Source organism: Leptonotus elevatus, chromosome 6 (genome assembly GCF_054856555.1).
Source record: "Leptonotus elevatus isolate MCC_2025b chromosome 6, RoL_Lele_1.0, whole genome shotgun sequence".
Lineage (NCBI taxonomy): Eukaryota > Metazoa > Chordata > Actinopteri > Syngnathiformes > Syngnathidae > Leptonotus > Leptonotus elevatus.
The window spans coordinates 23859715-23881786 of NC_141244.1; the positions used below are offsets into that span (position 1 = coordinate 23859715).

Genomic DNA, 22072 nt, shown 5'->3' on the forward strand with positions numbered 1-22072 from the left:
TCTCGTGGAGATAAACCGAAAAAATGCAGGCGATTATCACTGTCACAAAAGGCCATTGTGACAGGTGGTGCGGCGGGTGGTTATGTCACACAGCCAAACTTTGTTACCCCACGCCAAACATTTCATCCAAACAAAAGGGATACTTGACGCATTGAGCCATTTTCAGAAGTAAAAAGTTTATATTTTGTCCAGAATTTGATAACTTCATTTTTTTAAATTGTACAATTAATAGCTTTAAAAACATTTTTGTCCACTTGCTGTCGACTGAAGATGACATCACCTGTGCTGAGGAAGTAGGTAACGACCAATCATGGCTCAGTTTGCTGACAAAGCCATGATTGGTCGTTAGTTACCTACTTCCTCAGCTCATTAATTGTACATGAAAAATTAATCAAATTAATTCTGGACATAATAGTAACTTTTTACTGCTGAAAATGGCACAATGGGTCAAATATCCCTTTAACAATGTTGAAATCTTCTTGTCGGCAAATGAAACAGGAATTCCCAACATTTTCTATGCGCTGCAGCCTTTTCCAATGTTCTTGAACCACCCAAAGGATTACGGTATTTATTTGAAGATAATCAATTAAATCAATTCTTCTGTATGTTTGTTACTAGCCAACGGAGGAACCATCGACTATTAGAAAGCCGCAGTTATTTGTTTACTTTCAAACTGTGCTTGCAGTGGTGTTAATTTTATCAGCCATTTTTTAATTTAGTCTCAGTTTAAGTCCAGTTTTAATCACGCTTGTTAGTTTTTAACATATTTTTAGTCGACTATAAATCTAGCATTTTAGTCTTTATTTGAGTACAAGAAAACATCATTTTATTTGTCTAGTTTTAGTCAACAAAAAATGTCAAAGTTTTAGTCTAGTAGATTTGACCCCTGTATATTTTTTTGTCAGTAGTTAATGTTGAACATTTCAGATCTAAAACTATTTCACACAACAACAAAAAAACTTGACCAGAGGTGTCAAATCCAGGTCAAGTAAGTAAAAACCCTGCCACAGTTTGGCTTTAGCCCCTGATGCTAGCTTGCTAGCTCCCTAAAAGGTAAACAAACACCATAGGAGCTAGCTAGGGAGCTCGCTAGGGAGCTCGCTAGCACCTGTGGCTAAAGCCAGACTGTGGCAGGGTTTTTACTTTCCGGACCTTGATTTGCCACCTCTGAAACTTGACACACAACTACAGTATATCAACAAGTGGCTACTATGGCTCCATGCTATGAGCTAGTAAGTCAGCTAGCATTAGTTAGCGGTCGGATTAACATTATTGTTGGAACGTTATAGCCGTTGGATTCATGTTACATTATAACTATAATGTACTTTTTTTCAAACTGTCAACATGTTGACATGTATTGTGCATGTGTGTAAACACGGTTGACCAAGTGACGAAGGCTGTATTTTGGATGATGGAGTGGACCGAGGTTGCCACAGCAGGGGCGGAGGATCCCCTACAGAGTGACTACAAACTGCCTTGTGCATGGCATCCATGAGGGGCCCAAAACACAGCAGGGGTCAGGTGGGAGGCCAGTAACCTGAGTACGGCCCGCTCGTTGTGATAGCAGCATGTGTTTGTGTTACATAACGCTGGCGGTAGCAATAATAGTCCGCTAGTATGTACTACCAGGGGGAAATCTAAGGGCGTCGACAGAAAGAGGAGGAGGGTGTTGTGGTGATGCGAGCCGGAGAGGAGCACGTTTGACTTGCAGATGGTGCTAAGTAGGAAGAACAGCTGGCATGAAGATGCTAATGTTTGAATGGAATCTGTTTTTTTGTGCGTGGCTAAGGCTCCGTTGCAACTCTTTGCTGTCATCCCATAATAGGTTCCAAGACAGAGATAGTAGGGATGGGTATTATATTTGATCATTACGAAGTATGACGATTATGTGGAATTGATTCATGAATACTATTGAAGCAATAACGGTCGTGGGAAGTAACTAGTTACTAATAACAAATAATTTGTCACTAAAGTAACATTTCAGGTATTTGTACTTGAGTATTTATTTTCTGAGATACTGTTGTTGCAAAAGTGTGCACACCCCCATACATCGGATGTTGCTGTGTTCGAAATGATCCAATCACAGTCAAACTCGTGTCCATTTAAAGGGTCACCGATGATCTTCAAATCAATTTCAGATGTTCAATGATGTTTCAGATGTTTTGTGCTCACACTTTGCCTGACTGCCACCCCCATGCTTGATTGTTTTTAGTGGTGAGCAGATTTTTCTGTCAATGAATTTGCTGCCTGAAGAAGACCATGATGTCGTCTGGGTCGTATTATCCTGCTCAATGTGATGCTGGCATGGAAACAGGAATGCAAAATAATGTAATAGAGTCGCTCATCTTAAAACGAATATAAGGAAAATAACAATTAATTAATTATTTATTTATTATTATTAATAATAAATTATTAATTATTTGCCCATGCTCAAAATAGTCTCTTATTGACAAATGGTTCTGCTTTACTTTCTCTGTAATATAATTTATGTTTAATACAGAGGATTATTTAGCTTAACCCTAAACAAATTTTATATTTACTACAAAGCCACGATTCAGTTTGAATGCGTCTGAACAGTTGCAGAATACCTAAAGTGTTGTTTTTTGGAGGGCGGAATTGCAGCCACAGTTTGGACAAGGGGCCAGTGCACCCATTTTTTATTTTATAGTGAATACAGAGTTGTGATTCCGCAGGGAAATGAATGTGTATAACTGCGAGTTATCTAGTGAAGTCATGCAATTAATTACGATTAAAAACTTGAATCGCTTGACGCCCTGAATTTTTAATAATCTTTTCTTTTCTTTTTTTATTAATTCACTGCCATTGACGGCTATGAATGTAAAAAAAACATTTTAACTATTTCTATTAGTTTTTTCCCCACTTTTGTTAACAAGAGTATGAAAACCTAGAATTTTTTTTATTGTACATTTAGAACAGATGTAAAATTTGTGATCAATCGTGAGTTAACTAGTGAAGTCATGCGATTAATTACAACTAAAAATTGTAATCGCATCTTGCCTTTAATTTTTAATAATCTTTTTAAAAATGAATTCATGGCAGTAAATGAGTTAATATGAAAAGAAAAATGCACTGAGCTGTCACCAGTGTCTTACAAATGCAATCATGCCATCTAGTGGCAGATAAATGACCTTAATACAAGTCAATATCACATTAATTTTTTACAGTATAGTACATCAGTTTATTTTTAACTCAATTTTATGAATTATTATGAAAAGACTAAAAGATGCAGCCATATTTCTATTAGCTTAACATTTTTTCAACAAGAGTATGAAAACTACATTTAGAATAGATATAACATTTGTGATTAATTGTGAGTTAATTATTGAAGTCATGTGATTAATTAAGATTAAAAATTGCAATCGCCTGACACCCCTAATAAATTCAATCATACTCGCCAGTCAATATTGTTTACTCCACATTGTTGCGTTCAGTGTATAATTCGCAAAAAAGCGACATTTTCCTTCATTAAAAACATGTCATGCATCGTATTTTGTGTAATCTGTGTAATGTCTTCTCACTATGCAGAAATGTTGTTTACGTCAGTTCACAGTAAGATGAAAAGTGAGATGAGGGTTCTGGATCTGATTGAAGCTGTTTTGGGAAGTCTTCAAACAGTTGAATGCATTAACGCGGGTCGGCTGGGGTGGGGGTAGACATATTTAGTGCGCTTCATTCCTTTATTACTGCCCATGCATTGATAGACATGGAATGAAGAGTAACATAAGAGGAGAGTGATCTGGGACAATAAATCCAGCAGAGGCACGCTTAACTGTACTCTGTAATCCTAGTAAGAGTCCTGGGATCAAGAGTACAGCTTGTTGGCCTATTGCGACCATTCCTGCATACCTGTTGATTATCCAGGAATCCTGCACGACGGAGGGAATTCACCGACTCAGACTGTAAGCGAGGGGTGAGAAAAAAGGCGAGACGTGGAAAGAGGGAGGGAGTGACGGGGGGGGGGGGGGGGGGGGGGGGGGGGGGGGGAAGGGGGTAAAAAGGTGAGTGACCTATTGGAAATGGGAGTGGAGGGGGGCATCAACAGTGGCTGTGGGAGCAGAGGAGGGGGGGGGGGTCTGCGGGTGAAAGAGAAGTTTGAAATACCTCGCGACCCCTTCAGGCCCACTTGCCAGCAGCCCACCAGGCGAGCCGCAGACAGACTTGGCCGCAGAGCAGGAAAAGAGAGAGAGTGTTGGAATAAGTGTGTCCCCGGGGAGAGGCGGTCATTGTCTACTTTGCCACTACGCCGATCAGCTGCGGGTCCACATCCACAACCGCGCAAACAGCTACGGCGCAGCACACCTGCTGCATCCAAGTGCGACGACAAGCTTATGAGGACGATCAGCTGAAAAGAAGTCGACCAGCACAAACTTCATACAAGCATGACAGTGAGTACTTTGATCAAATTCATTCATCGAGTTGTTGTTTTTTTTTAAGAGCAAACTTGCCAAAAGCATGCAAAGTTAATCTTATTGCTTCTTTGTCCATTTATTTTATTGCCTACCATCAATTTGCCTTTTATCAACTCAGCTTCGTCCGAGTCCAGCGCTCCCTCCGAACTTCACGTTCAGAATGTTGGCCCATGCGGAGCGCTAAAAGAAATCCATGAGTCATGCCATTAGCTTGAATAATAATTTCATCTTGCAAACATGCTCTCCGTGCAATTAAAAATGGACGACTCCTCTGCGATTTTCATTATTAGAATCTATAAACATATGTTTAATTAACCTATAAAACTGTTGCAAACACTGCAGTTGTATATTTAATTATATATATAAAATTCATATTCAATATAAGTGTATTTATTAATACATTTATTGCACAGTATGTGTTCATACTGTTTTCTTATATTACCCTTGAATATGAAGGTAAAGATTATCTTAACATATAAATGATAGGAAATATTATGTTTTGTTACCGTTCAAAAGAAGGGGGAAAAAAAAGGTAAAATAAACTATATGTAAATGAAAGGACTTTTCTATATTCAAAAGAATATAGAAAGTTAAATAAATATGACTGTATAAGAAATATTAAAACCATGCACTTTTAAATAATAATAATAAGTTGATTTCATTCATCAGGTAAAATTTTCACCCATACAAAATAAATATAACGCGGCCGTGCAGAAATTCATAAAACATTTTACTGTAGGTTAGACATAAAATAATAATAATGAATTTGTCACGCACAGCTTTTAAGTTAAAAATTAAAACAATTCATGTTAAATAGAAAAACGCTTTTAAAATGTAAAATAACATTTTATATTTATTTATTTATTATTATTAAATTAATTAATAAAGCTTTTAAATAAAAATTTAAATAAATAAATATGAATTTAAATAAATAGAAATTTAAAAATGCAAACAAAAACAGGTGAATAAAGCCACAAAACATTTGACGTAAAAAATAATAATTATCCTTCGAATTGCAGATAAAAGATTAAAATCTCATATTAAAGTTTCCAACATGAAGGAATCAGATCTGCATTTTGGAACGTAATACCGTTCTTAATTAAAACACTGGAAAACCAGCCAGGCAGCCATTTTCCATAGCGCTTATCCACATTAGGGTCGGGCGATCTGGGGCTTATCCCATCTGACCTGGGGCGAGACGTGGGGTACACCCTGGACTGGTTGCCAGCCCCCAAGACTTTGGAAAGCAGTCAAAGAATCTAACAGTAGATATTTTGTTCCATGTCGCCTTTAATCAGCATCGATTTACATCGTCCGTAACGCTATATGACAAACTGCCAGGTCATGGGTATAAACATGCTTCCTCTTAACGTCTTTGAATTTTTTGGACATTTGAATCCATCGCGCTTAATCCATCTGCTCAACATCAAAGAGCTCAAATGCTCTATTTAAAAAAATGGAGACGTCTTCATCATATCTCTGCCAAGTGTCACTCTACCACTTGAAGACATTTTATTCCAACGCCAGCAGGGAATATGTGCAAATCTCCCAAAAGGTTTTGCATGTCGTCACATGACAGTCGAAGCACGTTTTTGTCTGGAGTGCTGCGTTGCAAACGTTCGCACCCTTCCCAAATTTGCCGGGGTTAACGTGATAAGGGATTTACTTCAAAGCGTATCATCCAAGCTGTGACTGGAGGGGACAAAGCGTCGACCATTAAGAGCTGAGTGACAGCTCCAGATGCCGCCATCGTCCTGATAAAACATCGTGTTTACCACGCTCGTAGGACGAAAGAGAGAGAACATGTGTCCTGACACTTTCTGCCCAAATGCATGCTGGGATATCTGACTGAGGCCTGAGTTTTAAGTTAGGACTGTAAAAGCATACTGTATACAGTGTTGGGCAAGTTACTGAAAATCAGTAATAGATTACTCATTACTAGTTAGTTACTTGAAAAAGTAGTTACTTATTACTCACTACCATAAGTAACTGGTTACTTATTACTAGGGGTGTCAAAATTAGTGCGTTAATTTTTAGTTGATTTAACATCACACATTTTTTTTAAACACACGATTAATGACCGCCGCTTACTTGTAAAACCTGTACTGGGGGAATTTCAGTCGCAACAAAAGCAGACACGTTCAGGTATAAATTTAGCAGTAATAAATGTTTTAATAATGCGTATAGTTGTATTTTACAATTTTACTTCATGTTAAAGATTAGTGTTAATCAACGTATTTATTTATTTTATTTATTAATTATATTAATATGAAAAGAAAATGCACTGAGCTGTCACCGTCTTACAATTGCAATTATGCCATCTAGTGGCAGAAAAATTACCAACACAAATCTATATCACACTCATTTTTTACAGTACATCTTTTTAGTTTTAACTCCATTTTATGATGTATTATGAAATTACTGTATCAATGACTAAAAGATGCAGCCATATTTCAATTTTTTTTTTTAATTCTCCACTTTTATGTTAACAAGAATATGAAAACGTATTGAACATTTATAACAAATATAAAATTTGCGATGAATTGTGAGTTAACTATTGAACTCATGGGATTAATTGTGATAAAAAATTTCTTTAAGTTACTTTTTTCTTCTCACCCTCAATGATTGCATTCTTTCTCCCCAAGTCTTTATAAGATTATTATTATTTTTTTAATACGCAACCGCTGGGACGCCCAGCTTCCAATTAAGTGTCAAAATAATTCAGACCAAATGAAATGGATAGCGTTTACACTACTACTACTACTAAAAAAAAAAACAAGACAAGTATGAATCGTTTCTGAAAAACAAAACAAAACAAAAAAATATATAATTTCTGAGTTTAGTTGGAATGGAATCAGTAATGACTACTTTTGAAAAGAGTAAATGCAATATTATATACTAGTGCTGTCAAGCTATAATTATTTTTTAATTAATCGCATAATTTCAGAAAATACTTTTAAATTCACGTGAACAGTAAATTTCAAGAAAACAGTAAGATAGAAAAAAAATTGGCCTTTAAAATTATATTATTGGGGAAAAATTAGATATTTAAATAATCGATTCATGGTTTTATGAATCGATATTGGGTCCGAAAAGGAAAATCGATTCGATATCGATTATTACAATTTTTAAATCCCAGCCCTAGTTAAAGCAACACTAAGGAACTTTCAGTTTATGTTGATATTGGCGGCGCCATATGGACATAAGCGGTAATATTATGTCTAAAAGAAGACCACATTTCCCATGAGGATAAGCGCATTGCTTCATTTTTGAGTGAAAGATTGTTCTTTCTTACGTATTAACACATTACAACACAAGACAAAGATAAACAACCGGTTGACATTTACTTCCCCCTCCTCCGTTTCCACGCAGGCGGCAAATGCCAATGAGCTTGACGAGCGCTGCTTCCTGTCGGCGCAGGCCATCTCCAACCTCAAGGTGTCCGACCACTTCCAGGTGCTCAAGTTCCTGGGCGAAGGCTCCTACGGCAAGGTCATGCTGGCCGTACACAGGAAGAAAGGTCAGGCGGCCCGTTGCGATGACACGTCAAAGCTCATTACGTCTCAATTGTCGCCCGCTCCCTAACTCGGTTAGCTAACACGCCACTAATGCATCTCTAATGTAACCAATCCCGGCTCTGGTTTCACGCTTGTGATGAAACTTCAAGTTGTGCGTGGCGGTAATGTGAGGACGGATCAGTTTTTTTGGATAGCCTCCATTTTGCCTTTTACACACCCGCCGTTTTAATCGAGAGCTATTCCTCAGGATCGGGTTCCGTCGTATGTTTCATATCGTGTCATTTATCTGCTTCCAGGAACGCCGATGGCACTGAAGTTCTTCCCTCGCCAGTCCACGAGTCTCACGTCCTTCCTGCGGGAGTACAACTTGTCTCTTTCCTACTGCACGCACCCCTCGCTGACACGCGCGCTGGGCATCTTTTTTTCCACCTCGTCGCACTACGTCTTTGCCCAGCAGGCCGGCCTCTACGGTGACTTGTTCAGCGTGATTGTATCAGAGGTCAGTTGACTGACGCGTGATGTAGATGGACGCCGACTTTTATGCTCAAGGGCACTTGGTTCGATTTTGAATACACACGGTTGGGCCAAGTGTTAAATGCTCGGTGGGCCGGATTAAAGAACTTTTGTCTATATCAGCAAAAAAAAAAGAAAAAAAGACGTGGATAAAGGTCACCAGGCGTCTTGTCACAGCCAGTAACAAGTAAAGCAAGCGATAAGAGCGAGAACACGCAGCTCGGCTCTCGGGCTAGCAGCAGGCAAGCGTGTGAAGTGAGGCAGGAGGTTTCCATCAGCGTCACTGAGTGTGTGTGTGTGTGTGTGTGTGTGTGTGTGTGTGTGTGTGTGTGTGTGTGTGTGTGTGTGTGTGTGTGTGTGTGTGTGTGTGTGTGACTTGTTCTCAGCACGCCACAATTGTGTTGTGAATGCTGAGAGATAGCAACACGGTGGTCCTAGCGGTTAGCACAACGTTGAGTGGTTCTGGGTAAAAATCTTGGCTCGGGTCTTCCGGCATGGTGTTTGCATGTTCTCGTGTGGAAAAACACGATTTAAATATACCAACTGTGGCAGTGGCTCTAATTTCCACACAAAGGGAATTCCAGAGAAGTGGAACCTGAATAGCGAATGGTCGAGGACCTGCAAACTTAAAATTAGAATTCGGACGATATTTTGCATTTCATGCAAAATCGGTGATCGGCTGTAATGTCTTAATTTGCCCAATCACGCCATTGATTGGCTCTGCGAAATATGACATCACATGTCATTTTAATGTTTATCAGCGTTTTTTGAATGATGATCAGTGATCAGTTATTCTTTTTTCAAAACTCGTTAATCACTAATTACCCGAAACATCCTGATCGTGTAAAGCCTAATTAACTCATTCAAACCCAAAAACGTATAACTATGTTTTTTTATTATTTTGTCCTTCACTCCCAAAAATCACCTGAAGAGGTTGCTTAAAGCAATGGTAGTTATTACAACAACAATAAAACGGCCAGCAGGTGGCAGCAGAGTACAAGAGATCAGCCACGGCCATGTTGCAACAAGCTCTTTTTGCCAGTGTTTTCAACAGGTTTGTGAATAATGATAAAACTTAGCTATATTCCATATGTTAATTGCTGCAAAACGGAAACATATATACGTTTTTTCCTGATGAAAGAAGAGACTTTAATCTTTATTTTGGTAGGTTCCATGTTTTTATAGCACTAGAACACAATATTCTGTGGGCCTTGTAAAATCAAAGTCCAGTAAAACAGCCGGGAGCGAAGGGGGTTGGTTGCTTCAGTGAAAATGGTTGGGGCCGAATGGATTGAAATTGTCTTATTTGAGGGTTTTGGTGGTGGAGGTGTGGATGCAAAGAGGAACCACAAATATATTTACAAAAAGGCAAACGAGGTTCAATGAACCAACTAAGGCTGAAAGAAACCGGGGCCCCAAATACAATGTAAACAAAAAGGTAAACATTTTTACACTTACTGTCAATATGTAGCCGTAAGTCAGGTTGTGTGCCCGCTTCCTTTATATACCGTAGATGGGGGGTGGAATTGCTTCGCATCGGCCCCCTCCTTTACACGCCCCTGCTTGAGAAACAAAGGAAACAGAAAAACTACATAAAATTAAACTAAAAAGCTCATTCTGATTAAAACAACGCAAGAGTCAACAAAAACAATTTGTCCACTTGGGGTCGCCATTTTACACCAGGGCTCACTGCCTGTTCTAAAAATAGCTCACCAGTGATGGGACATTGTGATTTTTTAGGTATTTTGCAGAACATTCAGAAATGTAATACACTGGCAGAGATTTATAGAAAGTTGATATTGATCAGTTTCCTAATTATCATGAGAACTCATTAACACGATAGATTGTCATTTCAGAAGTGCGTATCAAACTGGTAGCCCTTCACGATAATCCGTACCCAAGAATTAGCTTTAATAAAAGGCGCGTCCGCTGTGTTGTAGGTCGGCCTGGACGAGGAGCACGTCCAGAGGGTGATGTCCCAGCTGAGCGGCGCCGTGACCCACCTCCACACCCTGGGCTTCGTCCACCGGGACATCAAACCCGAGAACATCTTCCTGTGCGACAGCTCGTGCCGCTGGGTTAAACTGGGTGACTTTGGCCTGACCCGGCCCATCGGCTACACCGTCGGCGCCGTCTGGTACGAGTCGCCCTTCTGCACCCCCGAAGTGGATGGAGCCAAGGAGGCGGAGAAGGCGAAGGAGGGCGAAGTCACAGAAGAGAAGAAGGAGCCCATGTGGATAACGGTGGAGCCCTGCATCGACAGCTGGGCCCTCGGAATCCTCACCTACTGCCTGCTGACCGGTTGCTTCCCCTGGGAGGAGAGCACCAGCGACGATCCCGGCTATACCAAATACAAGGCCTGGTTTGAGCGCGGGAGCGAGAGCGGCGGGAAGGAAGCGGACTGCTACACCATCATGAAGGAGAACCACCGGGACAACCCGCCTCCGTCACAGTTCCACGGCCTCAGCTCGCTCGTCATGGCGCTTTTGCGACAGCTGCTCCACCCCGACCCGGAGCGGCGAGGGAACCCCGAGGAGATCCTGAGCTACCTGGGAGGACCCTGGCTCACGGAGACGGAGAAGGAGGAGAAGAGGAGGGACGAGGAGGCTGAGAGGGAAGCCAGGAAAATCAGGGAGGCGGGAGGAGGAGTGGAAGAGGAGATTGTGAGGGAGGGAAGAGGGGAGAGATAAGGGAACATATGAGGGATTTTTGTTTTATTTTTCTATTTGACCAGATACGATATTCACAAAAAGTTAGGGACATTGTACATTGTATTTAGTTTGACAGCAAATTTCAACCGGGAGTGGCAATAAACATTTTTTATTTTTTTTTACTCTCTGCCAAACTGCTGCTTGTGATGTAACTCACAAGTGCTCACATCTCAAATTTTTGCTCCCAAGTCAAAGCAAAAATATTGTAAACAATGGCTCTCGAAAAACAATACAGTAGTTTGGGGAGTATGGAAAAATATATGAAACACCTACCAGTAGCCAATGCAGCAATATAAAAAAATAATAATATTTGTTTTATGTATTTCATACGTAAGATAAGGTTAAACATTGTAACAAAAAACATTATCTTTGTTAAGGCAGAATTGCATTGAATCTCAATGAATTGTGCAGGTGTGCCTAATGCTGTGGCCAGTGAGTGTATAAATGATATTGAATTGCAAATATTAGGTTCTGTATTTTTCATAGGTTTTTAAAAATGTATACAGGTATATATGTAGATATCATTGCCACTGCTGCTGTTGTTGTATAGATTCCAGCGTGTAAATAAGTGTGTTTTAATAAAAAAAAACAGTATGACAAACATTCATGACAAATTTGTTTGCGGTGACATAAAACTTTACATCATATATATCACATGATCAATATCACAATATTTATACGAGCAATGATGTGTTTATAAAAAACTGGAGCATAACAATACAGAAACAGTCATTGTTTGACTGCCTTGACCATCTTGGGTCACTTTACATACACTTCATATTGAAATTAAAGCTAAAATATATATCCTGTTATAGCTTGATTTATACATGTGCCTTTAACTATCGCTAACATTAATATAAACTCCTCCCATAGTTGTAGGGTGAGAAGAATGTCACTCGGCAGCTGTTATCAACCTTAACCTAACAGGTTCCAACAACATTTTCCATAAACACTGTACTTCATTTTTATGCGTATCCAAGCTCACCTTACTTTATACTGGCTGTGAACAATTATCAATAATAAAAAAAAAAAATGTAAATCAAAAACTCCTAACTTAGGCTCAGACCTCTGCTAGAGGGAAAAAAGCCAATAAATCAATAAATAATAAACAAATGAATGTAATCTTAAAACAACGCTGTTCCACTCCAATCCTATAGGTGGCAGTGATGATCATTACCAAAAGTTAGCTAAAGGTCAAACAACGGACAAAAAGCCATTGCAAAAGTAGAATGAAAATACATACTCAAAAAACAATCATCCTTTTACATATTTATATGTATTTGCACTCTGTTACTTCGCACCGCTGCAAAAAAAAAGGACACGTGCAAAATAATATGCACACGCCGACCTCCATACTTAACGTTTGTCCTACATCTGTCAAAGGGGGACAATCACTGCATGAAAAATCACTCGCACTCCTGTTACAGCGCCCTCGAAAGAATGCTGGACGATGTTTTATGGCCATTCTCAACACTAAATCACGCGGTGGGGATTCGCTAGTCAAACGAAATAGGAACAGCCTCACGCAGCTTCACAATCGATCCACTTTAGCTTCTCGAAAAAAAAACAACGCAAAAGAAGGAGGGTGGCATGTTATTGGACATTTTGAAGTAACATTTCCACTGCATATTAAGACTATGACTTTGGAGTGGTAGCTAACGCCACGCCGACGCTAACCCCCGGCTAAAGGGCCACTCAACACAATTTTATAAATAGACCCGCGGCCCGTCTATTTACACACTCCGCACATCATCACCTTGCCGCGACTATCTGAGCAGCACCGTCCTCCTAATGCACACGGTCAGGCTTGCCTGGCCCGACACAGCATAAACTAATGCGTGTTTTGGTTGGTTTGTCTAATTTGAATCGCCGCTCTTGAATGATGAATACATTTTTTTCAGTCACACGCGTGATACTACGGAGCGCTCATATCTGCTTTTTGCACTAATACGTTCCTTTCGAAAATAGTTGTTTGTCTGCTGAAATGACAACCTGCGTGTTCCAGGAAATACAGAGCTCATCAGGCTTCATTCAAGGTCGCAAACGTTCGCTAGACATTTGTCAACAGTTTTAATGTTTTTTCTTGTAAGGAAATTTGGAATATGTTCAAAATGTAATTGCGAGAAGAAACCAAAAACTATGGCGAACATCTAGTGAAGTCTGGCGAGAGCGTTTAGCAAACGTTTGCGACCTTGAACAAATCTGGATGAGAAATGAACATTTGCTACCTTCACAAACAATCCCAAACGTTCAGTGGACGCCAGAACGAGTGGAGATAAACAAGCTTTTTTTTTGTCTTTAAAAAGTATAACAGTGCCGGATAAGGGCTTACCCTGTTTATGAATTTGGTAGACGCGCTACACTTGACTGGTCGTCCCTGCTGATGCGGCTTCTGCAACACCTGACGCATCTCGCAATTTGGTGACAAAAAATAAACGTGATTTTAGACTCACTGGTGTAACACGATTCCGGAAGATTTTATTATTATTTTTTTTTACAATGCTTCAATGAGAAAAATGTATCAACTGTGTGGTGATGTGGTTTTAAAGCCTTAAAACGTTTATAATACATGTAAAACATAAAGCTAACTACTTCGTGGATTTCATTTATTGCGGGTATTTTTTGGGACCGAACCCCATGCGGAAAACGAGGGAACACTCCAATACAGTAGCATCATTTAAGCGCCGATTTTGCAATATTTAATGAAAGAGAAGCTGCCTGTAGCGTTTACATCGAGAATATGTGACAATGAGCGCCTCAATTGAGATATCTGACCCAAAACGGAAACTATACTGTGCATGCATGTGCCATCTTGCATAAGGCTCTGTGGAAGGATCGTGGCCTGCCAGATGGCTGTGTTTTTCTTTCCAATATCGCTTTTATATTTAACACAGAGCTTGGATATAGCTTGAAAATTCCTTAATGCATTTTCTATAGCGCTTGTCCTCATTAGGGTGCGAAATGGAGCCCGTCGGAGCATATTGGACTGGTCGCCATATAGACAAGCAACCATGCAGTCACATCTACGTTTTTTGTCAAGTTTTTGATGTCACGAGCATGTTTTTTTTTTTTTTTGATATGTTGCAATTGTGTGTCGTGTCTTCGGGCTTCATAATGAAGCCGTCGGATGAGAAGCGCACATAAGAGATGGTACCGTATACTTCTCTCAGTATAGCAGCGAAACGATAGCTTGATTGATGGCTGCGGTGTGGAAGTAAATAGAGAGTTCCAAATACTTGAAATGCATCTTTGCGGTGACAAGTGTCATCACGTATTAAAATTTCCCTTCACGGTCCAACCTTTTTCTGTCATTAGGCTTTGTTTACCTTCAAGCAGCTTCCATTTCTCAACCCTGATTCATTATAGCACTTCAAGCTCGTTTTTTTTTCTCGGGTTCTCTCAGAGGGACCCGGCAATGGTGAAACATTTTTCCACAGGGGCGAAATGCGGCACCCAAGGGAGTTGCAGAAGGGGAAGCATGTCCTGGGGTGAAATGGAAGGCGCTTAATAACGTGTGCTGCAGCGCTGGCATGCGGCAACAAACCGCGTCTGAGTAATAAACGAGCCGAGAGTTTATCATGTGTTTAATGTCCGGCATGTTTCATGCACTTCTCTGCGTCACATGACCACCTCAAGAGAGGTCGTAGAACAACTCACAGTCTGTAATGTACTTGAAGATAATTGTGGATTTAACTCTTCTACTTAGGTCAAATTGAGTATAGACTCTGAAATGTATTTTAAGTATAAACGTTTTTTTCCTCCTCATTAAAAGTTATATATATATATATATATTAGGGGTGTGAATTGCCTAGTAGCTTGCGATTCGATCTGTATCACGATTCAATACCGATTAATCCCGATACGAATCTATAAGTCAATTATTGTGATAAAAAAAAAAATCTAATTTAGAAAATACTAATCAATAAACTTTTATGTATATTTTATGTACATTTGTATGAAAATGTACTTCAGGCTTATAAACTGTGGTCCACCGTATTTAACAAACAAACAATTCAAATTTGAAGGCTTAATGTTTCATTAATATAACATTCTTCCATGCTTAAAATGTAAACCTCAACTCTAAGACATTTTGTTGAATATTTTGATCAAAAATTGATCTTTAAAAATCTATTCGGCTGCATATTGATCGATACGAGAATTGTGCGCTATAATATAGCGATATATTGCGGATGTTTGTTTTTTTACACCCCTAATATATATATATATATATATATATATATATATATATATATATATATATATCTATATCATCTTGTTTTTTTTCTTGCAATGTTTTCCGGTCTGTTCCGGTCCGACGTGTCAGTTTGAGACGGGCACAGGATGGATCGTCCCAGTTGGACTTTTGCTTACTCTGCCCGCCTATCTGTCAAGCTGTCATCAAAGTCTCTACGGCGACCTTGTTAAGCCCCCTCCAACTGAACCCCCCCTTCCCCACCCAACAGACCCTCGGCGTAACCCCGATGTGCCAGGGGAATGACGGATGTCTCTCTCTCTAAAGTCATCCGCGGCGTTTGTTGTCTACGACCGCTGAATTGTGTGTGTTGTGTTCCGATTAGGAAAGTCTACAGGAGACAATATGGTGCTTTTGAGACTTCCACATTTTACCCTCCAAAAATGTAGGTTTTCCATTGATTGTATTAGAAAGAGGCTGTTAGAAATATATATCTTTTTTTAATAACTTAACTGCAAGCAGTCAATGTACATGTAAACATCAAAATATGTGGGCTTGCTGACAAGGTGGACAATGACAGGGTGGACATTTAAGGCCAATGTTTGCATGAAACAGGAACATGGTTGACCATCTGTTGAATAGATCCATTTTGAATTTCTAGAAGATTGTTTGAAATCCATTGACAGAGTGGACATTTTAACTCGACAAACTTCCAATGAAATGAGGACGTAAAATGAGGAAAAATTAAAAAGAAAAAAAGTGTCTAGCCACCGTTTCAGCCTTTCAAACATCACATGGCTTCTTAAAGGGGCAGTTACCTCATAACGACAGGGTGGACAGCAATTTCATTTGATCATAAAATCACATTATACAGGATCAAAATCACTTGTTTTCAATCAAATAACTTATCATGTGTTTATTTTCACGATTTTGTATTATTTAACCACTTATTACACACGTCGTAATTAGCAGAGCAGTCTGTGGGATATCAAAATCAGGTACAATCAAGGAAAGAGCCTTGCAATTGTACTTAATGTATATTTGTTTGGCCATTTATAATAAAATCTGAGAAGTTTCACAATTCTGCTACATTTTCTTGATGACTTTTTACACAAGCACTTTTGTCATTTCTGTGCATTGTAGTCATATTGAAGTACAGTAATGCGGCAGCAAACGCATGTGAAAAACACCTTAGCTGTACTTTCAACTACTGACAACTTGGCTCCTCCTGCTGGTTGTGTCAAAAATAGACACATTCAAAATAACTGGATACTACTCGTGTGCTGTACTGACTACCAAATTCAAACCCCCAACCTCAGCATTGGGAGGCAAATGTGCTAACCACCAGTTCACCACGCCACCTATATAACTCAAACTTTAGTGTATGACTTAATGAACCTTATGACTTTTTGTGATCTGGTGGGGTTTTTTTTTTTTTTTTTTTAACATGGTGATGATAAACGGAGACATCCGAAAATAAGAATGATTACAATAATGCGTAAATCGAAAGCAAAGGCGGCGTGTTATCAATTAGGCTCGTTGGAATGGGGCAGGGAGAAATTATGAAAACAATGAAGGGATGGATGATACAGGAGGAGGGAGGAGGCAAGGAGGAGGGAGGAGGAGAGAAGGAGCAGAAAACAACAAGAGGACAAAAGGAGTCGTTAAACAAAAGCAGGTTCGGACAACAGCAAAACTTGTGAGTATGTTCTTATTTTTTCAGGCTTTTGAGGACACTAAAAAGTAAATTCACGTCGAAGATTATTTACATTTAGGCAAGATTCGGATTGACTTATATATATATGTGCTTACAATTAAGGCGAATCCTGAGAAATTTCAGGATTTCAAACAGATTGCAAATGTTAACAGATTCAGTGACTTAAAAAAAAAAAAAAAAGTGCCAAACGGGTCACCAGCCTAAGCATGCTAAGAGAATGCGTGTACATTGAAAACGTATGATCAACAGGCTTTTTCTAAACTGATCTTCAGAAAGTGACCAGTTGGAAAGTGTCAATTTATTCCTGCAAAAAGAAATCTGGAAAAGAATGTGCGAGTGTGACAGAGGAAAGGGTGGAGGGGCGCTCATATTGGGCACCCAAACAAAAACACACCAAAAAAAAAAAACACATTCTTTCGAGAGAACTCACAACTTGGACTAAGTTGCTCTGACACATTGTGAGAGGAATGATGCAGTGCGGTAAGCGAGAGAAGACAACTCGAGTTACAAATAAGAAATGCTTGAAAAACAGCATAAAAAAAAAAAAGTGTTTTAGCAGTACATTAATAGTGTTAATAACATTTTTGCTTACCTTGAAAGGCCTGTGGGTCAAATGAGGCCTTGCACACTGGAATGGATCCTATATTTTCTTTCAACATATAATAACTAAATTAGAGCGAGGCCGATAAAAGAGACAAGCACTATGCATTTTTTTTTGCTCAGTTCACCAAAAATCCTGATTATTAAATGTATTAATGTGTGCAGATCGCTACATATGTTTCGAAGAGGGCTGTAACAAACCAATGAGAGGAAGGAAAACTGATGGAGGGAATTACGAATTCTTACCAAACCTAAAGGCTTCCACACAAAAAAAAAAGCAAAAAAAAAAAAAAAGGCCTGTAAAAGCTTAGTCAAACAGCTGAAATTTGTTTTTATTTTCGGGTTAATCAAAGGCACTTAAAATGATGGCAGATGTGTGCTGATGCCTATTTAACACGAGTTGGAACGTATTCATTCCTGAACATAGTTATAAGAGGGTGTGCACACTTACGCAACCACATGATTTCAGTTTTCATTTGCATTACAATTACCCACGCTAAAGATTTTGTGTTTTGACACAATAATGGCGTTTGAACAGGGGTGTGTAGACTTTTTATATCCACTGCATTTTATATTTTGTTAGTAAAATGCCAATCACTGAACTTTTAGGTACAGTATACTTAAAAGCTCATTTGAAACCATAGATCATGGGATAATTTAGTCTGAAGTCTACTACAATGATAGTTTTTAAATGTATATACACAGTACATAACAGAAATGATAGTAAAATCGTAAATATATTGAACAATCCAACTTTATTTTCTCTTTCCTAGTTTGTCAAGCTCACCTCTCGCAATGGGCAACCTTTCAGTGGTTCTCCTCCTCTGCGGTCTCCATGGTAACGCTGCCAAACAGAACACACAAATCATTTCCTTTATTTATGCTCCCTCGTGTTTGTTGTTTAAAAAAACACTCACCTCATGTTTTACTTTTGTGTGTGCGTGCGTGTGTGTGTTCCACAGCGCTCGCGGCTGTAGTCCAAGCCCAGGAGAGCGGTAACGTTCCTTCAGAAGTCTTCACTTGAGATTACAACTTTGTGATGTATGCACTGTGACTCACTAATGTGGCATGTTTACTTTTTCTTGTGTCAAGAGACCACCGAGGCACCTGCCGATACCCAACTGCCAGCCAGTAAGTAACAAATACATTTTTACATTTTAGGTCAATTAAAAAAAAAATATATATATATATTTTTTTGGTATCTGGACTTTGCTTGATGATTTTGAAAAATAACTTTTTACTTTTACTCCCTACATTTGGAAACAAAAATCTGTAGTTTGTGGTATTTGCTTCGTCAAAATAGATTTGAACTTATGACCTTCGATGTAAAAAAAATAAATAAAAAATAAAAGTATTAATAAAGAGAAGTCAACTAGGACAAAACCGAGTAATTTATATAAATTTCATAGGCACACATGCTAGCAATTAGCATATACAGTATGTAGCGGTTTTGTTACACTTTAAGCAACGCATATCTAAAAACAGTGAAGATACATATGCAGAAAAATATAACAATACTCACAGGCATATATAGGTTTACCTACTGTTACTGCCAGATTTTTGTATGTCTGTCTTATACTGCCCCCAGGTGGCCAAGGCGTGCATACCAAAATGAGCCACACATGCTCTGAAGGAAAAAACAAAACAAATTAATTGTTTATCGAATTATGTACTGTATGTTTTTATAAAGTATAACCTTTTTTTTTATCTTTTTAACTTTATTTAAGTAAAGGACTGGAGTCATTACTTAACCACTTTTACTAGAAAGTATCTCTACATCCACACAAGGAGAGTGTGAGTACTTTGGACACCTCAACTTTGAATGCAAGTATGACGTGTGTTTGTGTAGACTGCAGGGAGGAGATGTACCCATGCACCAGGATGTACTCGGTCCATCGGCCCATCAAGAGATGCGTAGGCGGGCGCTGCATTTACAGGTGGGTACCTGCGGAGGGATTGACTGCACAGATGGCAATGACCAGCAATGGAAGCACTGCAGTTCAATTTGATGATTATCCTGGGGCTGTTTTAAACACATATGGCATATAATGTAGATGGTAGTTCAGTATCTGTTGTGTTGTACTTGTTTTCATTTTATTCTGGATGTTTGACGTATTTCTGTGTTTTATCCTAGAAAGAGCTTTTTGAGTATTTATTTGATATCATAGCTCATCCGTATTCAGAGTTTGGTCAAATGATGTTGACATTTGCAAGCCCGAGGGCACTTTAACGTCAATATCAGTCGACAGCAGGGGGCGCTGCTAAAAAAAAACGTTAGCCTCCTTGGATGGGGGAAAATGGGTGGATTAAAATGCTTAATTCTTAATCTACTGAGACAATATTAATCATGGTCAGATTCGTGGGGACCAGGGTTATTATAGTTTTGGAATTTTCATTTTAGTTAGTTTTTATTTCGTTTTGAGTTTTGTTTTTAAATTTAGTTAGTTTTAAGTGGGGTTTTTTGTTTCATTACTTTCAGTATTAGTTTTCTTTTTTTTAATGCGATACATTTCCTGTTGTAATTAGAAATCCTCTTCATCGTTCATCATGCTGTTCACATTTTGAAATTATGATGAGAGCAAGAGGACACCTAAGAATGAGCTTGGACTGTCAAGGAGTGTCATCAACAGGTTGCAAGAAAGAGACAGGAAGAGTCACAGAAAGGCTTAGAAATTGACTTCCTAGGAAGATTTTCATGGATCAAGCAAATACATTTTTGCAAGATGTGCAAGAAAATACTGAAACTTTGAGCAGTTGGACATCATGTGCATTTGAAAGTTTACAAAAGGTCAAATTAAGTTCACCTGTAATGGATCGAGAGCATTTTAGGCTCATCCATCCTGAAATCGCAATATCGCTTACGTTTTGTGAATTGCGCCTAATTTCGTCCTGTTTGCGTCTCAAGTCTCCCTCGCGTCTACGTGATCAACAATGAGATTTGCACGAGGACCGTGTGCCAACATGAAGAGTATCTAAAAGGTGAGCCAGCTGGTGTTAATCACATCCCCACACTTCAGACTTAACACACGTCTTGCCTCGACAGCCGAGCTGTGCAGAGAGTTATCCGGATGGCCCAGGCGCATTGCAAGGTCATCTAACAGGAAACGCTGTCGCAATCGCCGTGGCAACCCCAAAACCTGGGCAAACAACAAGGCCTGACGGGGGGGGTCCCGGGGCATGGCGGCGTGACCGCCCGGCGAGAAGTAACTCCAGGGGCGTTGTCATCAAAACAACCCATAACACTATAAATCTCACGCTCAACACCTGCGGGGGTCTCCTACGTTTTTCACGCGTCACATCTATGTTTATGTGTCCTAACTTTTAATTGCCTGTGAATACTGTGCATTTTCATGGATCGTGTCTAGCAGGGTTTATGGCCCTTTAAAATGTGCTATGGAAAGCCGTTAAAGCATTTGTGCAATATCCTGGAAACCAAACATAAGGTCTATGTACGAGGACGCGCTTTGTTCGCACTAGTTAGACGATTGAGTGCACTAATAGAATGATAATGTCTTAACAGCCCCCCCCCCCCCCCCAACTAGTGCCACTGGCTTACACCTGAGCATTTAGTCCATATGAACAGCCCAAGATCCATGTGCTTTGTCCTCACCAAGATGATTCACACACTAATTGAACGACTCGGGTTCAGTAGTAATTTGTCAAACTCAAAGATCCGGGGGCCAGAACCAGCATCCCAAATCATTTTATGTGGCCCACTTAAGCAGATCAAATGCGTCTATTTCATGTTTCCTGTTCAATCGATACGTTCATGCTCCAAATTGAACCTTTTCTTCACTTTTTACAGATATTGCAAGCATTTTTGTAAACATAAATCAGCCAACAGCTGTATATTTGTCACTGTTTTTCATGACTTGTTTTAAAATTAAATTTGTTAAAACCCGTAATTAATTGCATGACTGCAATAGTTAACTCACGATTAATAAAAGTTTTCATACTTTTGTCAACCTAAAAGTGAAAAAAAATATTTTAACTAATACAAATATGGCTGCATCTTTTAGTCATTGATACAGTAATTTCATAATTCATAAAATTGAGTTAAATTTAAAAAGATATCTTGAACTGTCCTGGATTGGCTGGCAACCAGTTCAGGGTGTACCCCGCCTACTGCCCGAAGCCAGCTGGGATAGGCTCCAGCGCGCCCCCCCCCCCCCCCCCCCCCACGACCCTTGTGAGAACTAACCGGTTAAGAAAATGGATGGATGGATATTGAACTGAAAAAAAATACATAGAGTGTGAGATTGATTTGTGTTGAAGTCATTATCTGCCACTAGATGGCATAATTGCATTTGTAAGACATCGCACAAAGACCCGCTTTGACATTGCAATGTGCTAACTAATAATCCATGATGTATCCCACGCACTGTTGTATC

The 22072-nt window shown here is 39.3% G+C and overlaps 2 protein-coding genes and 1 long non-coding RNA gene across 5 annotated transcripts; 2 read left to right on the top strand and 1 right to left on the bottom strand.

The window, feature by feature from the left end:
• Positions 1-4121: 4121 nt before the first annotated feature.
• Positions 4122-21846, bottom strand: LOC147172848 (uncharacterized). Of its 3 annotated transcripts, XR_015095336.1 has the most exons (8): positions 18469-21846; positions 17674-17730; positions 10746-11068; positions 10359-10613; positions 9920-10023; positions 7778-7928; positions 4523-4610; positions 4122-4363 (listed from the first exon to the last, which is right to left on the bottom strand). It is a non-coding gene; the product is annotated as an uncharacterized LOC147172848 (long non-coding RNA). The 3 variants fall into 3 exon arrangements; XR_015095335.1 differs by having other exon boundaries at positions 10359-11068; XR_015095337.1 differs by lacking the exon at positions 17674-17730 and having other exon boundaries at positions 10359-11068.
• sbk3 (SH3 domain binding kinase family, member 3) lies at positions 4128-11800 on the top strand. The gene is made up of 4 exons (XM_086077996.1): positions 4128-4406; positions 7803-7950; positions 8245-8447; positions 10402-11800. The coding sequence occupies exons 1-4, from the start codon at positions 4401-4403 to the stop codon at positions 11149-11151; spliced, it is 1107 nt and encodes a 368-aa protein (XP_085934122.1). The 5' UTR covers positions 4128-4400; the 3' UTR covers positions 11152-11800.
• On the top strand, positions 16975-21847 carry mfap5 (microfibril associated protein 5). The gene is made up of 7 exons (XM_086078000.1): positions 16975-17063; positions 18455-18519; positions 18644-18676; positions 18774-18812; positions 19531-19618; positions 20587-20660; positions 20725-21847. The coding sequence occupies exons 2-7, from the start codon at positions 18477-18479 to the stop codon at positions 20838-20840; spliced, it is 393 nt and encodes a 130-aa protein (XP_085934126.1). The 5' UTR covers positions 16975-17063; positions 18455-18476; the 3' UTR covers positions 20841-21847.
• Positions 21848-22072: the final 225 nt, after the last annotated feature.

What these genes read in the sequence shown, in the direction of transcription:
- sbk3 (XM_086077996.1), top strand. An exon ending in GGCCGTACACAGGAAGAAAG is followed by an intron (nt 7,951 to 8,244) that starts GTCAGGCGGCCC and finishes ATCTGCTTCCAG; the next exon opens with GAACGCCGATGGCACTGAAG. An exon ending in TCAGCGTGATTGTATCAGAG is followed by an intron (nt 8,448 to 10,401) that starts GTCAGTTGACTG and finishes GCTGTGTTGTAG; the next exon opens with GTCGGCCTGGACGAGGAGCA.
- mfap5 (XM_086078000.1), top strand. Translation starts at nt 18,477, where the DNA reads ATGGGCAACCTTTCAGTGGTTCTCCTCCTCTGCGGTCTCCATG. An exon ending in CCTCCTCTGCGGTCTCCATG is followed by an intron (nt 18,520 to 18,643) that starts GTAACGCTGCCA and finishes TGTGTTCCACAG; the next exon opens with CGCTCGCGGCTGTAGTCCAA. An exon ending in CGATACCCAACTGCCAGCCA is followed by an intron (nt 18,813 to 19,530) that starts GTAAGTAACAAA and finishes GTGTTTGTGTAG; the next exon opens with ACTGCAGGGAGGAGATGTAC.